Consider the following 19,559-nt stretch of genomic DNA (forward strand, 5'->3'; position numbering starts at 1 on the left):
CTTTGAACTGAGGAGGTGCGGAAAGCCCCGTGCAGAGTTGAAGTCCTTGATGATGAATGGGGTCCAGCATCTTTAAGGCCAAGGGTCTGACAGAGCCAGAGACCACTGATCCATAGTCGAGTTTCAATCGAATAAGAGCACAATATATCTTTAACATAGAACATCAATCCGCTCCCCAAATGGTTGTAGAGAGGACACAGAGGATGTTCAGTGCTATTGTGCATTTGACCCATAGCTGCTTTAAGTGTGGTATAAAGGCCAGCTTACGTTCAAAGATAAGCCCCAAGAACTTGGTCTCAGGGACCACTGGCAGTGAAACTTCACCAATATGGAGTTCAGGATCAGGGTGAATACCCCGTTGGTGGCAAAAGTGCATGCAAACGGTTTTAGAGAGAGAGAAATTAAACCCGTTCACCGTGGTCTACTTCAGTACATGATAGAGAGCAGTTTGTAGTTGCTGCTCAATATATCTCATGTTCAATGACTGACACAAGATGTGAAAGTCATCGACATAGATCCCATTTCCAACAGAGAGAGGGAGTTGTTCAGTGATGGCATTTATCTTTATACTGAAAAGTGTGACACTCAAAGCACAGCCCTGAGGGACCCCAAGTTCCAGTAGAAAAGAACGGGAAAGTGTCGAACCCACACGAACTTGGAATCTCCTTTCCATCAAAAAAATTTTAATAAACATGGGTAAATAACCACGTAACTCATATTTATGGAGTTCTCGCAAAATGCCATACCTCCACATTGTATCATAAGCCTTCTTAGTGTCAAATAATATTGATACAAAATGTCATTTGAGAAAGGCTTCTCTGATTAACATTTCAAGTCAAATCAGGTTGTCCACAGTGGAGCGCTGTCTTCAGAACCCACACTAGGTGGGCAAGAGGAGGTTATTTGATTCGACAAACCAAACAAGACTAGCATTAACCATCCTCTCTAACATCTTACAGAGACAGCTAGTCAAAGCAATTGCACGGTAGTTTGAGGGAATTTGAGGATCCTTCCCAGGCTAAGAAAAAGGCAGGACAACAGCCTGGTGCCAGGCATCAGGAATAACATTCTCCTGACAGATCTGGTTAAAAACAATCAGAAGAATAGCAAGAGAAGCAGGAGATAGATGGTGCAGCATTTCATAATGTACATCATCAGGTCCAACTGATCCTTGACACTGCAATGAGCACACATCAAGGAACCCAGACATGACATCTTTGAATGACTAAACCACTGACACTGGAAACATCAGAGAGGATTTGAAATGTATGGCTGTACCCTACAATTAAGATAACCAGCCTTGATGGTGGTAGGCGGACGTGGTGATGTAAATGTCAGAATGAAGACATTGGTCAGCATTGTAATTCCATCTTTGCTTGTGGAGATCGCCTCTCTGCAGAAACTCCTTGAATGAAGAAACCAGCGAGAATCTCTGACTTGGGAATGTTCTTCAAATTCCTCTCAACAATAACTCCTTGTGATGAATTCAAAGTAGCATGAGGTGTAACCTCAATAGATATATCCCCAATTTCCTTTGAATGCACGAGGAGTTCACTGTGTTGAAATGTGGATGCTTCCACCAATATGTCACCAGATCAAAGCTTCTTTACTGACTTTGGAGAGCCAGCAAGTTCCTCTAGTGAGTCTAGTCCCTTCTGAATGAAAAAGGGAGACATTTGCCCTAAAGGTTTGTCTGAAAGAGAATTTAGTATAAGTAAATGAGGTACATGTGTTACAAATGTTGAAGATCATTGCTCAGAATCTTCAAGACATGGTCATTTACTTATGAATTGTTTTTCACTATTTTATTTAAGTTTTTATTTCGGGGATCCATAATAAAAAAAGGAAATTTTGGTGCCCACTGACCCCACTCACCATGTAGCCCTATGAGGTGACTCACTACAATGCCAAACAAAGACACTGCAGCAACGCCAGGGTTTTGTGAGTACTATACCCAAACACCAGCATCAAATATAATGTCCACAACACCTGATGAGAACATCCAACACTGTTTGACTCTAGCTTAAGTGGACCAGCCGAATGACCCAAGAGGAGCTACCCCAAGGTCACCCATCTACAGGATTTCAAGGCCAAAGTGGTGTGTTAGGGTTGGACCCCTCAACCACCAGGATCCTCTCCTCCCCTTCACAGATCGCCACACATAGCAAACACGTGGGTGGATGTTCAGATCCCAAAGGAGGTAAACTGAAAGAACAGAACTTTCCTTGGGAAGTCCCTCACCACATACAGGAATCAACACCAAGGGGCCTCAGGGATAAAGGAGATAGACACAAGCAGTCATTGAAACAGTAGTAGGAACAGAGACTTGAATGGATGTGAATTTGCCAACTCTGGCATTCCACAGGGGCAAAAGACACTTTACATGGTGTGGAAAAAAAATGATGGAGGTACTGAAAATGATCTACACTATAGTAGTGAAATATCCAAGGTGAAACAGGGGACAACAACTTCCAACTCTCAGGGTAAGAAATGATGTTTAAAATATGTAAATGTTGTACCTTTTTCTTTGCCACCCATTTAGGGCAAGATTGAAAGTAAGAGAGGTGGAAACCACCATAACTGACATAGTGAGGGCGATTGAAACACGCTCATGAATGTCATGGGTTTTGGCACCATAACGAGCATATATCAAAGAATGTCTGAACTGCTAGTATGGAAACACCCAAGAAGATTAGGAACATAAAACTGACCCTTACAGTTCAGATAACCTACCTTGACAGTAGCAGGTAGACATAGTGATGTGAACATCAGGATGAGAATGTTGGTAGGCAGCATAATTCCATTTTTACATCACACACCAGAAACCACTTGACTGGAACAAAAAGGTAAGAATCATCAGCTTGGGAACGTTTTGTAAATTCCTCTCCCTGGTACGAACTCAATGTAGCTTGGGAAGTACCTTCAACTGGTACATCTCCAGAAGCTTGGGAAGTACCTTCAACTGGTACATCTCCAGAAGCTTGGGAAGTACCTTCAACTGTTACATCTCCAGAAGCTTGGGAAGTACCTTTAACTGGTATATCTCCAGAAGCTTTCAAATTCAGGAGAACACTATGTTTTGGTGTAGATGTCAAACACTCACCTACAACACCAGTAATTAGCTGATCCCAGCCTAAATTGAATCAGCCAACTGACCTTGAGTGAGACATTTGTCTACAGGAATTAAAGTCCAAAGGTATGTTAGGAAGTGCCATCAACATAAACTCACCATGAATGACACCGCTCAACCACCAAGAATCTCTCCTCCCTTTCTATAAGATACCACATACATTAAACACGTGGGTGAATGTTCAGATCCCAGAGGAGGTAAACTGAAATTACAGATCTTCCTCTCAGAGGTCCCCTCACCACATACAGGAATCCACCTCAAGGGGTATATAATACAGATGACAAACTTTATTAAATAAACTATACTTCTGGATACGTTATAAACAACAAGCTTCATTACACGATATATATTTATTAACAAACATCCTACAAATTATAATATCTACTTGTTAATATTTTATAAATATCTTCACAATGGTGTTCTCTGTTGTTTAATATATATACACACATACACAGAATATTAATAAATACATTCAAGTAAAATAATAAAAAAAGATTTACAAGGACTGTGTTAAAAACAATAAATCCAAACCTCTCACTACTGATGTTTAACTTTCCAATATATGATTTATTCTCTTTTAATACTAATGTACCACATTCTACTGTTATAATCATTTAGATTTTGTAATAAACCACAGTATTTTATTATTAATGTTCAAATACTAACATGAATATTAATTTTTAATGGATTTAATAAAGAAACTTTAAATAAAACTATTGAACTTTTTGTGATAAAAATAAGAACATATTAAATAAATATTGAAAAAATTTATAAAAAAATTGCTCACAATTATATTTAGTTGTGAATAATGTAATTTCAATACGTATATATCATTATTTAATATATTATATATCTGTTCACTGAAATCCAACAAACAATGCACTATTACATACAGTGTGTATACTTGTTGACATCTAACAAACAATGCACTATTACATACAGAATGTATACTAGTTGACATCTAACAAACAATGCACTATTACATACAATGTGTATACTTGTTGACATCTGACAAACAATGCACTATTACATACAGTGTGTATACTTGTTGACATCTAACAAACAATGCACTATTACATACAGTATGTATACTTGTTGACATCTAACAAACAATGCACTATTACATACTGTGTGTATACTTGTTGACATCTAACAAACAATGCACTATTACATACAGTGTGTATACTTGTTGACATCTAACAAACAATGCACTATTACATACAGTGTGCATACTTGTTGACATCTAACAAACAATGCACTATTACATACAGTGTGTATACTTGTTGACATCTAACAAACAATGCACTATTACATACTGTATGTATACTTGTTGACATCTAACAAACAATGCACTATTACATACAGTATGTATACTTGTTGACATCTAACAAACAATGCACTATTACATACAGTGTGTATACTTGTTGACATCTGACAAACAATGCACTATTACATACAGTGTGTATACTTGTTGACATCTAACAAACAATGCACTATTACATACAGTGTGTATACTTGTTGACATCTAACAAACAATGCACTATTACATACAGTGTGTATACTTGTTGACATCTAACAAACAATGCACTATTACATACAGTGTGTATACTTGTTGACATCTAACAAACAATGCACTATTACATACAATGTGTATACTTGTTGACATCTAACAAACAATGCACTATTACATACAGTGTGTATACTTGTTGACATCTAACAAACAATGCACTATTACATACAGTGTGTATACTTGTTGACATCTAACAAACAATGCACTATTACATACAGTGTGTATACTTGTTGACATCTAACAAACAATGCACTATTACATACAATGTGTATACTTGTTGACATCTGACAAACAATGCACTATTACATACAGTGTGTATACTTGTTGACATCTAACAAACAATGCACTATTACATACAGTATGTATACTTGTTGACATCTAACAAACAATGCACTATTACATACTGTGTGTATACTTGTTGACATCTAACAAACAATGCACTATTACATACAGTGTGTATACTTGTTGACATCTAACAAACAATGCACTATTACATACAGTGTGCATACTTGTTGACATCTAACAAACAATGCACTATTACATACAGTGTGTATACTTGTTGACATCTAACAAACAATGCACTATTACATACTGTATGTATACTTGTTGACATCTAACAAACAATGCACTATTACATACAGTATGTATACTTGTTGACATCTAACAAACAATGCACTATTACATACAGTGTGTATACTTGTTGACATCTAACAAACAATGCACTATTACATACAGTATGTATACTTGTTGACATCTAACAAACAATGCACCATTACATACAGTGTGTATACTTGTTGACATCTAACAAACAATGCACTATTACATACAGTGTGTATACTTGTTGACATCTAACAAACAATGCACTATTTATACAGTGTGTATACTTGTTGACATCTAACAAACAATGCACTATTTATACAATGTGTATACTTGTTGACATCTAACAAACAATGCACTATTTATACAGTGTGTATACTTGTTGACATCTAACAAACAATGCACTATTACATACTGTGTGTATACTTGTTGACATCTAACAAACAATGCACTATTACATACAGTATGTACACTTGTTGACATCTAACAAACAATGCACTATTACATACAGTATGTATACTTGTTGACATCTAACAAACAATGCACTATTACATACAGTGTGTATACTTGTTGACATCTAACAAACAATGCACTATTACATACTGTGTGTATACTTGTTGACATCTAACAAACAATGCACTATTACATACAGTATGTACACTTGTTGACATCTAACAAACAATGCACTATTACATACAGTGTGTATACTTGTTGACATCTAACAAACAATGCACTATTACATACTGTGTGTATACTTGTTGACATCTAACAAACAATGCACTATTACATACAGTATGTATACTTGTTGACATCTAACAAACAATGCACTATTACATACAGTATGTATACTTGTTGACATCTAACAAACAATGCACTATTACATACAGTGTGTATACTTGTTGACATCTAACAAACAATGCACTATTACATACAGTGTGTATACTTGTTGACATCTAACAAACAATGCACTATTACATACAATGTGTATACTTGTTGACATCTAACAAACAATGCACTATTACATACAGTATGTATACTTGTTGACATCTAACAAACAATGCACTATTACATACTGTGTGTATACTTGTTGACATCTAACAAACAATGCACTATTACATACAGTATGTACACTTGTTGACATCTAACAAACAATGCACTATTACATACAGTGTGTATACTTGTTGACATCTAACAAACAATGCACTATTACATACAGTGTGTATACTTGTTGACATCTAACAAACAATGCACTATTTATAGTGTGTATACTTGTTGACATCTAACAAACAATGCACTATTTATACAATGTGTATACTTGTTGACATCTAACAAACAATGCACTATTTATACAGTGTGTATACTTGTTGACATCTAACAAACAATGCACTATTACATACTGTGTGTATACTTGTTGACATCTAACAAACAATGCACTATTACATACAGTATGTACACTTGTTGACATCTAACAAACAATGCACTATTACATACAGTGTGTATACTTGTTGACATCTAACAAACAATGCACTATTACATACAGTGTGTATACTTGTTGACATCTAACAAACAATGCACTATTTATACAGTGTGTATACTTGTTGACATCTAACAAACAATGCACTATTTATACAATGTGTATACTTGTTGACATCTAACAAACAATGCGCTATTACATACAATGTGTATACTTGTTGACATCTAACAAACAATGCACTATTACATACAGTGTGTATACTTGTTGACATCTAACAAACAATGCACTATTACATACAGTGTGTATACTTGTTGACATCTAACAAACAATGCACTATTACATACAATGTGTATACTAGTTGACATCTAACAAACAATGCACTATTTATACAGTGTGTATACTTGTTGACATCTAACAAACAATGCACTATTTATACAGTGTGTATACTTGTTGACATCTAACAAACAATGCACTATTTATACAGTGTGTATACTTGTTGACATCTAACAAACAATGCACTATTTATACAGTGTGTATACTTGTTGACATCTAACAAACAATGCACTATTTATACAGTGTGTATACTTGTTGACATCTAACAAACAATGCACTGTTACATACAATGTGTATACTTGTTGACATCTAACAAACAATGCACTATTTATACAGTGTGTATACTTGTTGACATCTAACAAACAATGCACTGTTACATACAGTGTGTATACTTGTTGACATCTAACAAACAATGCACTATTACATACAGTGTGTATACTTGTTGACATCTAACAAACAATGCGCTATTACATACAATGTGTATACTTGTTGACATCTAACAAACAATGCACTATTACATACAGTGTGTATACTTGTTGACATCTAACAAACAATGCACTATTACATACAATGTGTATACTAGTTGACATCTAACAAACAATGCATTATTGCATACAGTGTGTATACTTGTTGACATCTAACAAACAATGCACTATTACATACAGTGTGTATACTTGTTGACATCTAACAAACAATGCACTATTACATACAATGTGTATACTAGTTGACATCTAACAAACAATGCACTATTACATACAATGTGTATACTTGTTGACATCTAATAAACAATGCACTATTACATACTGTGTGAATACTTGTTGACATCTAACAAACAATGCACTATTACATACAATGTCTATACTTGTTGACATCTAACAAACAATGCACTATTACATACAGTGTGTATACTTGTTGACATCTAACAAACAATGCACTATTACATACAATGTGTATACTTGTTGACATCTAATAAACAATGCACTATTACATACTGTGTGTATACTTGTTGACATCTAATAAACAATGCACTATTACATACTGTGTGAATACTTGTTGACATCTAACAAACAATGCACTATTACATACAATGTCTATACTTGTTGACATCTAACAAACAATGCACTATTACATACAGTGTGTATACTTGTTGACATCTAACAAACAATGCACTATTACATACAATGTGTATACTTGTTGACATCTAACAAACAATGCACTATTACATACAATGTGTATAGTTGTTGACATCTAACAAACAATGCATTATTGCATAGAATGTGTATACTTGTCATTTTAGTATTTACTGACAGGCAGCACACTATTCTATAGCAGTGTAACTGGTTAAAACAATTAACCACATCTAGATGTCTTTGGCCCTCCTTTTGGGAAAATAAACAACACATTTTATGAAATAATATATTCTTTTTCATATTTAAGAAAAGCATACTTGTTAAATGACACACACACATATATATATATATATGAAACACGTAAAACACTTGATTACTTCACAGATGTAATTGTATCTCACAATCAACAGCTGTTATCTTACCGATACAGATGTGAGATCAGTAGTTCCAACATATCTTTGTTTGTTTTTGGAAGGTTATAGACCAGTAAGTGTATGTCGTTAACCCTCTGACCTTTGTTTTCTTGCTCTGTTCAAACATGGTAGAAGAGAATCATACTGAATCATTTATTTTTAACATAATTATCTGTTATAGGTTTTAAACATTACATCACAGATATTCTCCTATTATAAACATGTACATATACATGTTAGAGAAAATTAGTACTGATAAAGTTAGATAAACAAAATCAAAGGAAAGAACTGCATTATAAACAGCAAATTCAAACCTTTGACTAATTATATTAGTTTGTTATAACCTAAAATGACACTGCAACAAAAATAAATTTAAAAAATAATACCCCAAATTGCTGGACTAATTAAAAAGACCCCAAGGTACAACATATATTGTGGGATACAAAATGTACCGTAGGTTTTGGAGGTGACTGATAAAGTAGGATCCACATTGCAGTGGGGATACACTCTATCAGTCTTCACCTCCAATTACCAGTCTCACATAAAGCAATAAAATAAAGAGTAGCAACAGATTTAAAATAGAAATGAAGAGAGTGAGATGTGGGTGCTCACGCCCACAACATCCCACATCTCTATCACCCTTCACTGCCTGCAGACAGTTGTGGGAAGGTGACTGATCTCTGAAGTAAAGAAGAAAAAAAAACTGAAAAGTAAAAATAATTTTATAATTTTCAATAATCAGGTTTTTAAACAAGTAATAGGAGTTCCGATGAGAACTAGCTATTCTAGTTGTATAGCAAATTTATATCTTTATGAGAATATATTTATTGAAAACACCTCAAATCCAAATATTTTTACCTTAACTTACAGATACATAGATGATTTAATTAGTATAAATAATCCTGAAATAAATAATGTTACTAACAGTATTTATCCAGCATAATTAGAAATTGAAAATACTTCAATATCTAGTACAGAAATACATAATTTAAATTTAGAAATTAGATTAATTGATAAGGATATCATTGTAAATATCTGTGATAAAAGAAAATATTTTGTTTTTCCAATTTATGGTTTATCCTCTTTTAATAATAATGTACCATATCCTTTTGTTATAAGTATTATAACTTTGCAGTTATTCAGATATTTTAATGTACGTAATAAATTACAATATATTATTAATGATGTTGAAATACTGAAACAAACATTAACAGTTAATGGATTTAATAAAGAAACTTTAAATAAATTATTAAACTATTCTGTAACAAATATAATAATGTATTAAATAAGTATAAAGAAATAAAAATTAGAGAAATTTTACTAAACATTTCTAATAACTATTTTTAGTTATGAATAACATCATTTAACAACATGGCACTACTTTATGTGGATGTACAATGTACACCTTGCCACACAAGCATAATAGTAGGCTTAATAAATGGGTGGTGGTTGGGTGCTATACTAGTTTATTTAGATAATTGAATGGGACTCTTGATACTAGTATAATTCGTTTACATGGCTACTAATTAGTGCCTTTCTAACATAATGAGGGCTGTAATGCTAACTTCAAGAGCTAAGTTTCAACTTACTTCCCACAAATGGTAGCTCCTTATTCTTCTTACTTTTCCCTTATTTTTATTTTTCAATTTATTTTTTCTTTCTTTAATTTGGAGAGCAGTCACCCTCCCATAACTGTCTACAGACAGTGAAGGGTGATCTAGATATGGGTCGTGTGGGCTTTATATCTACTGCTACTCTTTTATTTCATTTCTTTATGTGACACTGATGAATAGAGGTTAAGACTGATAAGACAGTGCATCCTCAGCACAATATGGGTCCTACTTATTCAGCCACCTCCAAAACCTAGGGTACATTCTATATCCTACACAATAGCTTGTAACCTGGGATCTTTTTAATTAATGCAGCATTTTTAACTTTATTTCTGTTTTGGCTTATTTGTAGGTTATAACAAACTAATATATATATACATATGCATACACATCCATATTGGTTCCCAACAATAACAAAACAACAGAACCCAAAATATGAAAATTTCTGTTTATCCAAGACCATATTAAGTGGAGAGAACATAGCAATGAACGGTATTAAACTGTGTTTATAATTAACTTTATTTGATCATTTCTAAAACATATGCTTAAATTCAAGACATTCAGAGAAAATATTTTCTCATTTAAATTTTACTATACATAAAGATGGAAAATTATATCATAAAAACTGATTTGATGATTATTAATCAATAAAAAAAACACATCACAACTATTTTACGGTCAAGATTTTTTTCATATTTCAGTTGAAACTTACTAGCAGCGTTAATAAAGAGGTTGTGCAACTTATAGGTCATCAATGGTTCCGTGAGGTTCCTATGAATAAAGAGAGAGATAAATAACAAAACTGGAAGAAACAAGAAAACTACAATATAAATCAAAGTATGAACAGAAAAACAACCATAAAACACAGGTGAGTAATCTACTACATGAAGCAGTTTTTCACTACTCTGAATCAGTAATCTAATACCTGAAGCAGTTTCCACTACTCTGAATCAGTAATCTAATACCGGAAGCAGTTTTTCACTACTCTGAATCAGTAATCTAATACCTGAAGCAGTTTTTCCCTACTCTGAATCAAGAATCTAATTCCTGAAATAGTTTTTCACTACTCTGAATCAGTAATCTATTACCTGAAACAGTAATCAATACTCTGAATCAGTAATCTAATACCTGAAGCAGTTTTTCACTACTCTGAATCAGTAATCTAATACCTGAAGCAGTTTTTCCCTACTCTGAATCAAGAATCTAATTCCTGAAACAGTTTTTCACTACTCTGAATCAAGAATCTAATTCCTGAAACAGTTTTTCACTACTCTGAATCAGTAATCTAATACCTGAAACAGTTTTCCACTTCTTTGAATCAATAATTAAATATCTGAAGCATTTTTCCACTACTCTGAATCAATAATTAAATATCTGAAGCAGTTTCCACAACTCTAAATCAATAATTAAATATCTGAAGCAGTTTCCACAACTCTAAATCAGTAATCTAATACCTGAAGCAGTTTCCACAACTCTGAATCAGTAATCTAATACCTGGAGCAGTTTTTCACTACTCTGAATCAATAATTAAATATCTGAAATAGTTTCCACAACTCTGAATCAGTAATCTAATACCTGGAGCAGTTTTTCACTACTCTGAATCAGTAATCTAACACCTGGAGCAGTTTTTCACTACTCTGAATCAGTAATCTAATACCTGAAGTAGTTTTTTAGTGCACTTGTAATGGTCTTCACTTCCCACTCTTCAGGATCATCCAAGTTGATATTACCACTTCGTTTTTTATCTATGAATAAAAAATTTAATTAGATGAAAAAACTGTCCTTTTATACAAATAAATGTTTAACAACTTTTCAGATTTTATTAGATCCATAATTTTTGTTGAAAACCTAATTTTTGAAAATGTTTTATGTTTAACAAAAGAAACATTTATTTAAAGATGCAATGTATTTACCAAGAGCCAGCTTAGAGAGTCGTACCACCTTAGAGTTGACTCCCACCACTCGATAAATTCCCTGGTCCTGCAGACCTCTTTTCTCAACTACTTCTATACACTTCTTCACAAAGCTGAAGCCTACCTCATCAAGAATATCTACAAACCAGAAACATTAAACAAATATTTACATACTTGTTTATATCATACAACATTGTACATGTCAGTCAGTTCTGTACACTATTGTGATACTCAATTTAAACACTAAAAAAAAATACTAAATATTTAATAATAAGTTTTCAGACATGGCTAGGTGAACTTTTAAAACACCAATAAAAGAAGTTTCAGAAGATGGTGTTTTGCTATAAGGAATAATTCAGAATTAATAATATAAGTTATCTAAAGAATTTACTTTGTGTTCCAAGTAAATAATAAATTCATAAACAGAAATTATTCTGTGAGAAGAAAATGCCATTATATTATTGACTTGTGAGTAAATATATTAAAATAGGTTATTTTAATTTTTATCTTTTTTGGTGACCAAGATAATATTTTTTAAACATTTTTACAGATTCTGTTCGAGATGGAGACACCAGTCATAGAAAATGCTACTCACAATCTTCTTGTTTAGTGACCTTTCCCAGCTGTGAGTAAGTCTACAGAGAAGTGAAACAAAACAGACATATTAATCATAAATACAACTATAAACATTTCTGGTCAAGTTTACCAAAACTTCAGTGAATTGGAAATTGCATTATTTTATATTGACAATAAACCAAATCAGAGATTTTCAGTTATGTAATTAATAGAGTTACTGTGAATTTAGGTATTCTGAAGTTTGGAATAAAAGAACACAAGGGTTATCTGCACCAGTCGTCAGTAACTTTGGACTGACAGCATTCACCATCAAATGAGGTTTGATCATCATTCTAATAAGAGACAAGAGTGTGCAGCAGACGATACAGATCAACTGAATGTAAATCATGAACCTTCAGCTAACAACTAAACTATATACAGCTCCAGAATCTAGAACAAATTCCAATCACAATAAACCTTATTATATCTGAAGATGAAAATATTACAATTTTGGTCAACTAAACATTATTTGTGAACAACAGTTTAAGTTACTTTTTGTTAAAAAACACAACAACTGTTAATTCATAATTTATTGTGTAGACTTTATACTTGATGTTAATTATAGTTCTAATTTATTATGTAGACTTTATACTTGATGTTAATTATAGTTCTAATTTATTGTGTAGACTTTATACTTGATGTTAATTATAGTTCTAATTTATTATGTAGACTTTATACTTGATGTTAATTATAGTTCTAATTTATTATGTAGACTTTATACTTGATGTTAATTATAGTTCTAATTTATTATGTAGACTTTATACTTGATGTTAATTATAGTTCTAATTTATTATGTAGATTTATACTTTATGTTAATTATAGTTCTAATTTATTATGTAGACTTTATACTTTATGTTAATTATAGTTCTAATTTATTATGTAGATTTATACTTCATGTTAATTATAGTTCTAATTTATTATGTAGACTTTATACTTGATGTTAATTATAGTTCTAATTTATTATGTAGATTTATACTTTATGTTAATTATAGTTCTAATTTATTATGTAGACTTTCTCATTAATATTTTACCATTTTGTGTAAGTTATTGAATAAATCTACTCCTTATTTCTTTGCTCTAATGTGTAACTTGTAATTTATTGTTGCAAAAAGCATAATGCGAACTCACTTTTAAACATTATACAGATATAAAATTTAAAGACCTAGAAAAACCACCAACATTGTTATAACTAATAATCTAATAACGTTGTTAATGCATAGGAAATATAACAAGTTACAGACTGTAAAAAATTGAAAAAAATGAATCCATATTATCACATCTGATAATTACTGTACTTAATACAGTATGATACATTTCTATTAAAGTTTATTTGTAACTCTCATAACAAGTGTAAAGTTCTATTAAACACCATTAAACTTCCTGCCCCATAAAAAAGGTAAGGGAAACTTTTTCAAACTATCAATAACATAAGAAGAATCTTTCATGAAAAACAAATGTAACAATGAGATGCAACAGTTAGAAAAGTATTACAGCAATGTTTCATTTTAATTGGAATTCATTATTTCACTGTTCTTAATAAATACGTATATGTATTTACTTTTAGTCTTACAGGCAGAAACAGGGGACAGAAACATATCATAAAGACACACATATGACAGACATCAAATACTGTTACAGGTTCTTTCAACCGACAAACAGAAACATATAAAGACACGCATATGATAGACGTCAAATATACTTATCGGTTATTTCAACCACCGAACAAAAACATAACACCATTAAGACACATATGATAGACATCAAATATATCTACAGGTTCTTTCAACTGAGAAACAGAAACATAATATCATAAAGACACGTATATGATAGACATCAAATATATCTACAGGTTCTTTCAATCTACAAACAAAAACATAATATCATAAAGACACATATATGATAGACATCAAATATATCTACAGGTTCTTTCAATCTACAAACAAAAACATAATATCATAAAGACACATATATGATAGACATCAAATATATCTACAGGTTCTTTCAACTGAGAAAGAGAAACATAATATCATAAAGACACGTATATGATAGACATCAAATATATCTACAGGTTCTTTCAACTGCAAACAGAAACATAATATCATAAAGACACGTATATGATAGACATCAGATATAATTACAGGTTCTTTCCAACTGGCAAACAGAATTACCACAACAAAACAACACATATACAAGAGATATCAGATATATTTACAGGTTCTTTCCAACTGACAAACAGAATTACCACAACAAAACAACACATATACAAGAGATATCAGATATATTTACAGGTTCTTTCCAACTGACAAACAGAATTACCACAACAAAACAACACATATACAAGAGATATCAGATATATATACAGGTTCTTTCCAACTGACAAACAGAATTACCACAACAAAACAACACATATACAAGAGATATCAGATATAATTACAGGTTCTTTCCCATCCATTGCATCTAACCATAACCTTCTATCTTCTTCAGACAGTGCCTGGTACGTTAATGAAGATGGTCGGTCTTGCGGCACAACGTCAAAACAAAACCTTTTGTCGATCGATTCACTCATCCGCCTGGTGAGTACAATAAAAACAAAATTATTTATAGTACAGTGTACGTTACAATAACAAAGCTCAAATTTAGTGTTAATTTTTATTAATTCAGTTTTTATCGTATGCAAGAAAAAACAGTATTCGATACAAAATACAAAACGAAAATGCAGATTTACACACAATGTAAGTTATTAAAACATCTGCAACAGATAAAACACATCATAATTCGGTTTGTTAACATTACATAATACAACAAAATCAAATCAAAGTGACAAGTATGCAATAGAAGAAAATCTACATCTTTAAGAGCTGCTAAATCTGTCAACAAATTAAGTAAAAGCAAGGAAAATTCCTTTGTAGTCAACTGTTCACAGAAATGTAGTAAAATCTCAAAATGTATAAAGGCACACTTAACCCTTTTGTAACAAGTGTGTCTAACTGGGCATGCCACAGTTTTAGTTATATTCAAAATTTAAACTTTTTGTTTGTGTTAAACTAATAAGTTTAACACAAAGGTATGACTAATAAACAATATTTTAACAGTATGTACATTTTAATATCTTAATTTTAAAAGGCAATATTTTCAAAATCCTGAATTTCACCTGTTGTGAGAAACATGACATTTTCTCCTCTTCTCTGTTTGATTTTCTACCCCTCCAATAAGTATGAAACATGTGAATTACTCACAATAAAATTGTCATTGTTCAGACAAACTACAATTTTTATAGCTTTCAATCTTGTTTGATTACAAATTTTTCACACAGAAAATCAAATCTCTCTTACCAGTCTCGTTTGTCACATCCTTTTTTCAGGATTTACAAATTGTTCTCTATTACTATTACTTCTGTGCTATATATATAAAACCAATAGTAAACCACACTTTTCATCTAATGTATTATATTACACTGTTTTCTGAGAAAACAATTGTCAATTTCTTCTGTTGGGAAAGATACCAACTAGCTTAGATGAATTTGCAACAATTTTGCTACAGAGGTAGAAAGCCAGAAAAATAATGACAGTTGGCTGCTTTATAAATGGTTATTATTCTATGTTATTTGGTGGATTATTTAATTAAATAAAAAAATATTTAGTGCATTACTACCATTAGCACAAACAAAGTAAGGTTAAGTGTCTTCAACAGCAAAATAAAAAAGACTTGGGTGGGTACCTTATTACTTTATTTCCATGTTTATTTATTACTATGAAAGTATGTAAAATGCAGTATTTAGTATCTCTTTAGGTTAGTTAAAGTTAGATTACATAAAATAAAATAAAATAAATATATATAATAAAAATATTTCATAAGGCATGCAGAGAGTAGTTTGTGGATATCAGAATTTGAGCCCCATGTTCAACAAGTCAACGTTACAAATTATGATGGTGTAAAGAACAGTCAGACTTGGTTCAAAGGGCAATAAAGAAAATTAAAATGTATAAAGAGATGTATACTGACACAAATCTATAATTACTTATGATAAACAAATGTAGTTTCATGTTACAATTTGAAGGCACTTTAGGTAGAAGAAAATGGCAATTTAGCATTATTTCAATTTTTTGTGGTTACAAAATTGGTCAAATTGACCAACCTTTTATAGATCTACCATAAGTAAAATAACAGAAAAGATGCACAGTTTTACTGAAAACAAACACTGTAATATATTTATAAGCTTTTAGATATTACACAAATAATAGTTGAGATTTTTGGAATGAAGCACAGATTTTTAATAGTAGCATGAAATTCACCTCGCACTCAGACTAGTCACAAAACAGACACAATATTTTCACAAACAAATCTTTAATAAAAAATTGATTTTCTGTGTACAAAATATTTGTGATCTTTACTAAAAGTCTACCAAATTTTGTGAAGATACACATGAAACATTAAAAGTTACAGTATAAATACTTAACATGCCAATGTGTAAACAATCTCATGTAATCTCTACCAAGCTCATCACAAACGGGTTTACACACCGAGTTTAAGTTAAACTTTGTTAGACATCAAGACTAAAATACACTTTACCTACACATGCACTCCAGACTAAATTTACTTAATGTGCCAGGTCCAAGCCACAGTGTACTTAAAATACCAGGTTCAAGCTGCATTTCACTTAATGTACTAGATCCAAGTCAAAGTTTCCTTAATGTACCAGGTCCAAGCCACAGTGTACTTAATATACCAGAAAAGGTACACACCAAAGTTTACACAATATACCAAGTCCAAGCTTACTTAACATATTAAATTTAAGTTTATTTAATACACCAATTCCAAGACACCATTCACCTGTCTTTATGGTAGCAAACTTTCCTAAGCCTTTTTCTCTAATTACTACATTTTTTCAGCTCCTCACCAGATCATCTGTATTCAGAGTAACAACTTTTCTGAACTGTTGTCTACAGTACTTTCTATAGACAAAAGACTTGCTACTCTAATTACAAAACAATTCCTATCACTATTGAAGTAAGTACAGGTTGAGTATAACCGTAATGAACTAATAAGCAGAAGTGATGATTCATGTGACTGTTCAATCAACATGAAAACGATTACATTTATAATGTGTAAACAAACAGAAAATAAACTCACCTTGTACATTCCTTTACTATCAGTGTGTCTGTTGTTGACTATAACAAAGAATAAAAATATCAAATTCTCAGGCACCATGACAAAGGATTATCCACTAGTAATGTTATACATAAAAACTAAAACAAAAACCAGACAACGTGAATTTTGTTAACATTTTGTGTACTTTCTAAACTATAACAAGATCAAGACAAGTTGAATTTTGTTAACATTTTGTGTACTTTCTAAACTATAACAAGATCCAGACAAGTTGAATTTTGTTATCATTTTGTGTACTTTCTAAACTATAACAAGATCCAGACAAGTTGAATTTTGTTAACATTTTGTGTACTTTCTAAACTATAACAAGATCCAGACAAGTTGAATGTTGTTAACATTTTGTGTTTTTTCTAAACTATAACAAGATCCAGACAAGTTGAATGTTGTTAACATTTTGTGTACTTTCTAAACTATAACAAGATCCAGACAAGTTGAATGTTGTTAACATTTTGTGTACTTTCTAAACTATAACAAGATCCAGACAAGTTGAATGTTAACATTTTGTGTTCTTTCTAAACTATAACAAGATCCAGACAAGTTGAATTTTGTTAACATTTTGTGTACTTTCTAAACTATAACAAGGTCCAGACAAGTTGAATTTTGTTAACATTTTGTGTACTTTCTAAACTATAACAAGATCCAGACAAGTTGAATGTTGTTAACATTTTGTGTACTTTCTAAACTATAACAAGATCCAGACAAGTTGAATGTTAACATTTTGTGTTCTTTCTAAACTATAACAAGATCCAGACAAGTTGAATTTTGTTAACATTTTGTGTACTTTCTAAACTATAACAAGGTCCAGACAAGTTGAATTTTGTTAACATTTTGTGTACTTTCTAAACTATAACAAGAACCAGACAAGTTGAATTTTGTTAACATTTTGTGTACTTTCTAAACTATAACAAGATCCAGACAAGTTGAATGTTGTTAACTAAACTATAACAAGATCCAGACAAGTTGAATGTTGTTAACATTTTGTGTTCTTTCTAAACTATAACAAGATCCAGACAAGTTGAATTTTGTTAACATTTTGTGTACTTTCTAAACTATAATAAGATCCAGACAAGTTGAATTTTGTTAACATTTTGTGTACTTTCTAAACTATAACAAGATCCAGACAAGTTGAATGTTGTTAACATTTTGTGTTCTTTCTAAACTATAACAGTAAAGCAGGCCAGGTGTATCTCATGTAGTAGAAGTCAGGTGTATCGAACATCAAGTCATATAAAAACAGAAATGTTTAAAAAAGAGAACATAGTGAAATAAAATTAAAATCTCTGTAAATATATAACCCAGAAAAGTAACCTAGTTATATGACAATGTATTGTAAAAAAGATTATATTAAAGACATAATTAGAACAAATTTGACATATTCTATTTTCAGCATGAAAAGCATGTTCTTAATTATAATGCATTGTTAATATTGTCAATTATAATATATTGTTAATATTGTCAATTATGATATGTTGTTAATATTGTTAATTATGATATGTTGTTAATATTGTTAATTATGATATGTTGTTAATATTGTTAATTATGATATATTGTTATTTACAATGTATTTACTATGTTTACACATAACATGTTTTTAGGAAACCATGTACT

The 19,559-nt window shown here is 31.4% G+C and overlaps 1 protein-coding gene across 4 annotated transcripts in view; it reads right to left on the reverse strand.

Moving 5' to 3' along the window:
* LOC143230172 (rho GTPase-activating protein 26-like) overlaps positions 1–19,559 on the reverse strand; it is an 86,765-nt gene that overhangs the window by 13,641 nt on the left and 53,565 nt on the right. For all 4 annotated transcript variants that reach the window (XM_076463256.1, XM_076463258.1, XM_076463259.1 and 1 more), the window contains 7 exons: positions 17,916–17,953; positions 15,220–15,355; positions 12,766–12,805; positions 12,171–12,308; positions 11,915–12,002; positions 10,970–11,028; positions 8,657–8,762 (listed from right to left, as the gene is read on the reverse strand). In XM_076463256.1, coding sequence (XP_076319371.1) covers positions 8,657–8,762; positions 10,970–11,028; positions 11,915–12,002; positions 12,171–12,308; positions 12,766–12,805; positions 15,220–15,355; positions 17,916–17,953 — 605 coding nt within the window. The remainder of the gene's footprint in view (positions 1–8,656; positions 8,763–10,969; positions 11,029–11,914; positions 12,003–12,170; positions 12,309–12,765; positions 12,806–15,219; positions 15,356–17,915; positions 17,954–19,559) is intronic.

Source organism: Tachypleus tridentatus, chromosome 10 (genome assembly GCF_004210375.1).
Source record: "Tachypleus tridentatus isolate NWPU-2018 chromosome 10, ASM421037v1, whole genome shotgun sequence".
NCBI lineage: Eukaryota > Metazoa > Arthropoda > Merostomata > Xiphosura > Limulidae > Tachypleus > Tachypleus tridentatus.